The sequence below is a fragment of the Pristiophorus japonicus genome, chromosome 2 (genome assembly GCF_044704955.1).
Source record: "Pristiophorus japonicus isolate sPriJap1 chromosome 2, sPriJap1.hap1, whole genome shotgun sequence".
Taxonomy (NCBI): Eukaryota; Metazoa; Chordata; class Chondrichthyes; family Pristiophoridae; genus Pristiophorus; species Pristiophorus japonicus.
Genome location: NC_091978.1, coordinates 317084602 through 317090601, shown reverse-complemented (window position 1 = coordinate 317090601; position 6000 = coordinate 317084602). Strand labels below are relative to the sequence as shown.

The 6000-nt window shown below is 45.4% G+C and overlaps 1 protein-coding gene across 1 annotated transcript in view; it reads left to right on the top strand.

Moving 5' to 3' along the window:
* The window catches only part of LOC139231135 (short transient receptor potential channel 3-like), a 178991-nt gene that overhangs the window by 15519 nt on the left and 157472 nt on the right, over nt 1-6000 (top strand). The window contains exon 3 of the mRNA XM_070862492.1: nt 1286-1365. Within this exon, the coding sequence (XP_070718593.1) occupies nt 1286-1365 (80 nt within the window). The remainder of the gene's footprint in view (nt 1-1285; nt 1366-6000) is intronic.

Below are 6000 nucleotides of genomic sequence, written 5' to 3'. Positions count from 1 at the left end.
CTTAATGGATCATCTATTCATTATTAAGTCTGTTTCCAGAAGTACAATCCCAAAATTGTGCAGTGAGTAGAATACAAACATATTAAGCCAAGGTATTTCCTACATGTCCTTTAATTCACCAACAACATCCCTTCGGAGGAACAACAACAACAACATTTGTATTTATATACAGTGGTGCCTTTAACATAGTAAAATGTCCCAATGCACTTCACAGGAGCATTATCAAACAAAAGTTGACACTGAGCCACATACAGAGATATTATGGCAGATAGTAGGTTTTTAAAGAGTCTTAAAAGAGCAAAGAGAGGTGGGAGAAGTTTAGGAGGGAATTTCAGAGCATAGGGCCTAGACAGCTGAAGGTGCAGCCACCAATTAAAATCCGGGATGCGCAAGTCCAGAATTGGAGGAGCGCAGATATCTCAGAGAGTTGTAGAACTGGAGGAGATTAGAGATAGGGAAGGGCGAGGCCATGGAAGGATTTGAAAACCAGGATGAGAATTTTGAAATTGAGGTATTGCTTAACCGGGAGCCAATGCAGGTCAGCGAGCACAGGGGTGATGGATGAACAGGAATTGAAGCGAGTTAGGACATGGGCAGCAGCGTTTTGGACGAGCTCAAGTTTACGGAGGGTAGAACGTGGTAGGCATGCATAAAAAATGACCACTTAGAAAACACTGGTGTGAAGCTGTGCCAGGGGAACATTCCCCAACATGGGTTAATGGTTTCATGAATAGAGTGGAGAATATTGGAGGGTGAGAAAAAATTAAAACATTGTCAGGAAACGCATCACAGAACAATATACATTCATAGCTGATGTACTGAGTGTACAATGTGCATAAAACTCACTATGTTCATATCAGCTGAGTATGGTCTGAATAAGTTGAGTGAAAAGATTTATTTAATTAAAGTATTACAGTAAAGTAATGAAATGGATTGCAGGTATTACAATTGCGTTATGTCTGCCCTGTCATGGACAAACAGCTTTCCTGAAAGTTTTACTATCAATTGTGGGTTTGCTAAGACCTCAAATCAGAATAAAAATTTCAGTATTAATTCCCAGGTACTAAGAGAGACGAATGGATAATTGCAAAATAACCCAGTTCAGCACAGGCTATCATATAATGTCACGGGCTCAATTTTCCCAGGTCATTTGTGCCGTTTTTTTGGCATGGTGTTTTTTTTGGCATAGGTATTTACATCAAAGTTTCCCCAGGAATCTACGCTGGCATAAGTGAGTTATGATTTTTTTATGTTCGTTTTTTTTTTTGTGTCATGTCTGTGGCAGTTTTTGATGATTTTTCACAGTTTGGCCAAATAACATTTCTGCTAGATCGACATATTTGGCCACTCCTGACAAACCTTCTGGTGAGTTAACAGAAAGCAGCCCACATTGAGAAATCGGCGCTGAAAGAAGCCATTGTTTTTCATCAAAGTTTTTGGAGGGAGTCAAGAACATTTTAAATATCTATAATAAAGATGATATTTTTTTACCTTTCATCGGAATACATGGAAGTTTCATGGAATTCTGAAGTTTCATTTTTTTTTTTACTCGCACGCCACCACCGAACGTCTTCAAACAGGACTGGGGGGTTCGCAGTGTCGGCAGGCAGAATCAGACCTGCGCCTGGACACGGCCTCAGCTTTGGCTGCAAAACAAGCCCGATGGGGGGGGGAGGTGGCGATCGGAAGTCTGCACTAGGCAGCAAATGAGCCCGGGGAGAAGTCAAGACTGCAATGAACCCGGGGTGTGGGGTGGGTGGGGGTGGGGGGGGGGGGGGAAAGTCACAAGACTGCTGAGATCTGGGTGTGGTCCGTACAGACCTTGGGGAGAGACAACAAAGAACCTGTCCTTCCTGCCATTTTGAACTTATTGCAAAAGTAAAATTTAAGCATGGGGGCAATACTGACAATGCCATACCTTGTACGAGTCTTCTGCATCATGATGCTCCGAAGAGACAAATGATTCGACGTCATTGCATGAGGAACCTCAGAGCCCGTAGGGTGCAGGGCAGGAGGTCTTACCCACCTCAGGAATATCGAGACAGGTGTTCATACCTGCACCTGAGTGATGCAGACTGTGTCAGAAGGCTGCGTTTCCGCAAAGAAGTTGTAACCGAGATCTGTAAGTTGGTGAAAGCAGACCTGCAACCTAGAAGTGTCAGGAGGACTGCTTTGTCAGTTGAAGTGAAGGTTACAGTTGCACTTTCATTCTATGCCTCTGGATCGTTTCAAACTACAACTGAGGAGGTGTGCACCATTTCTCAACATGCAACACATGTCTGCATTCGGCAGGTGACAGCTGCACTATATGCCCGGAGGAATGACTACATAAAGTTCCCCATGACCACCCAGGCAATGTGTGACAGGGCTTGTGGGCTTCTCCAGGATTGCTAGCTTCCCAAAGGTACAGGGCTGCATTGATTGTACCCACATCGCCTTGCGGGCACCTTTTTGGAGGATTCCGAGATGTACAGGAACAGAAAAGACTTCCACTCCGTTAATGTGCAGCTCGTGTGTGATGACATGAATCGCATTATGTCAGTCGATGCAAGATACCCTGGGAGCATCCATGATGCGTTCATCCTACGCAAGAGCGTTATATTGCCATGTTTCAGCAGCAGCCAGAAGGGCAGAGCTGGCTACTGGGAGACGAGGGGTATGGTCTCACCACCTAGCTCATGACTCCCCTATGCGTAAACCGGACGGAAGTTGACCAGGATTACATGTCGCACATTGTGACGTGCAGCATCATTGAGAGGACCATTGGTACCTTGAAACAGCGTTTCCGATGCCTGGACCATTCCGGAGGCTACTTGCTGTACTCCCCTGAGATTGTCGGTCAGTTCACTGTTGTGTGCTGCATGCTGCATAACTTGGCCATCATGAGGCAGTAGCAGCTGGTAGGAGAAGATCCACCTGCAGTGAGAGTGGCTGATGATAATGATGAGGAAGATGCAGATGACGAGCAGGAGGACGAGGAAGCCATGTAAGTATCTGAACCCAGAGTACGATGGCGGAGGAGGGTGCATCATCATGCCCTGTTATGCTCGAGCCTTGTGCCAACAACTCATCCCTGAACGCTTTACTGCCTGAAGGCTCAGCGACAACTATTCCAAATGGACCATGTTTACTGTTTGGAGCTGTTCCGTAATGTTGTGTTGTGTTAATGGAACAAATGATGGAAACGATTATTGTTTACTTCAAAAGTTGTGTTAATAATGGAACAAATGATGGAAATTATTCCGTTTTAATGTAAAATATATTTTATTCAAAAGTTTAACAAACAGTTCTTTGTACTTAACTTTAATAAAATTATTCTTATCAAACTTTAAACTTTTCAGTTACGATCACTTACAAACTCTAAGATCCCTTATAAACTCTAAGATCACTTAAAAACTTTAAGATCACTTACTAACTTTTCAACTTGTAAATTTACATAACTTACAAAAAACTTTTAATTTGAGAACAACAGTTACAGTAACAATAATAACAGCAAAGAAAGGCTGCACCCATCTCTCCTCCACCTTATTCTAAGACCGCTTGTTCTTGGTGACTCCACCACCACTGCCCGCAGGCGGTGGTGCAGTGTTTCTGGGGTTGGTACCAAGCTTCTTCTTTCTAAAATCTCGGATAGTGCACACCAGTTCAGGAGGGTGAGCCCAGGCGGCAATGTGGAGAGGTCCGGCTTGGGGGTCTTCAGAGGCTGGTGTGGGGATTGGAGTGGGAGTGGCAGTTGATTCTGTCAATGGGCGCGGGGTCTGGGCGTGTTCCCTTATTGCAACAGCTAACTCCAACATACCATCCCTCAATGACCTGCAACATTCCCTCCCTCATGTTCACTGATAGTGTTTGCAACATCTTTGACATTCCCTCCCTTATGTTCACTGACAGCACATCAGCTACCTCTGACGTTCCCTCCCTCATGGTCACTGACAAGGTTTCAGCTGACTGAGATATTCCCTCACTCATGGTCCCAGACATCATTCCCATTTCTCGTGATATTGCTGTTACTTCTCCCGACAGTCCTGCTACCTCATCACCCACCTCACTGATGGTGTCCAGGAGTGATCGCATAAGGTCAATGCTCTCCCCATTCATTACCATCATCTGAAGCATATCTGTTAGATCCTGCACCTCAAGAGAGCGCGGTCGAGCTCTCCTTCCCCCTCCTCCCCACGGGTGTGGCTTGCACCCCACCACTGGGACCCGCAGCCTCGGACAGTCGGAAACCATGGAATGTCCCACCAACACTCAAACCATTAGTCACGGAATGGGCTGGCACCTCAATGGGCAGCACCTGCACCTCCTCCAAAGTCATTCCAACAGTGGGGGCTGCATTGATCACGATCGCCTCCCCATCCCCCTCACCCCCATGCTCTTGGTCTGGAGGGTGGGATTGGAAGATGCTGTCCTCTTCAGGCTCGTCACCGTTGGCCTCAATTTCTGCAAAATTTAACAGAACAGACAAATGGTTAGCAGCAGAGGAGGGGGTAGGGTGGCATGAGTAGGGACACACAGCGCAGGCAGCAGGCTGATTTGAAGGACCACGATGAATGATAGCACATTACATCAACCGAAATGTAGCTGATGGAGACAACCCCAGGAACCAAAGCATAGCTACCCCGTGCAGTACTTAACATTTAGCAAAGCTAGACTGTGGAATTTGCAGGACTTACCCTCTCCCTCGAGTGTGGGCCCAGCTTGTGCAGTGGTGGTTGCTTTTCTCCAGGCAGGACTCATCAAAGCAACGACACTCTCTTCCAAGGGTGTCAGTGGGTGCAGATTTGCCGTGCTTTCTCCTGTTCGAGTTCTTTCCCTTTTTGTTATGTGCCACCTTCCTCTGCAAAGATGGAAATACAACTTTTTAGAGAGGGTGTATTTCTGCTGGGTGGGACATATACAGATGGTCACAGTTACAATTGCAATTCCATTGAAGAAATGAAAATATTACTCACACTAACTACCTGACCAAAGTCCTGACACTTTTTACACTGGCCTCCAGATCTCGTGATGATCACCATTGCGCTGTAATCTTCTGCAAGTTGGTTCCAGCGTTTCTTTATTTCTTTGGGTGGAACTTTTATGTGACCTCTGCTAGTGTCCAGCTCCTGCCATCTGGCCTCAATCACAGTAACTAATGCCTCCAGTTCATCCTGTAAGAAATTCTTGGTCCTTGCACCACGTTGCATCTTGTATTGCAGCTCCAATTTTTCCAATGCTCTCTCACAGCACTCAACATTCTCACACACACAACTGGCTCTATAGAAATGGCCAATTGCAGACCCAGAGCTGTACTGCGCACGCGCGCCCATTGGAATCACATCAAAAGCGTCTTTTTTTTTTTTGCGCATGCCCAGAAGATGCGGCATTGTTTTTTTTATGCAGACAGCAGGCTCCACCCCCCCGAGACGACTGGAAAGGCTGCGTGGTGCCAAATTTGAAAAATACAGCTGGGAAACTTTGGACAAATATTTTTGCCACATTTCTGGCCTAGAAAAACAGGCGTAACTCTGGCAATACGCCAAAAAACAGGCTTGGGCAAAATTGAGACCAATGAACCTACATTATTCTTCTGTATTGGTTATTAAAATAAATCTCTATCACAGGTCATGGCTCTTTGTTTGAAGCCTATGAACAGGTTTATACTCAGCCTTAAAAATGGTTGATTGCAGACGTGCATTGAGTGAGAAGGACTTCAGCATATAATCTAGTCTGAGGGAATGCTGCATTGCCAGAGGTGCCATCTTTTAGATGAAATATTAAACCAAAATCCTGTATGCTTATTCCGGTGGTTCAGGTGAACATAAAAGACCATGGGCTAGAACCTCCACTTTTTTTGCATGCTAAACGCCCATTTTACTGCTAAAATGGCATATAATGCCCATATATCACCCATTTTGGCACAAAATGGAAACTGCCGAGCATTTTTAGGAAACTTATCGCTGAGCGTTACTTTCCACATGTGCTTAATGCCGGGAAAAAATATTACCACCCACTCAC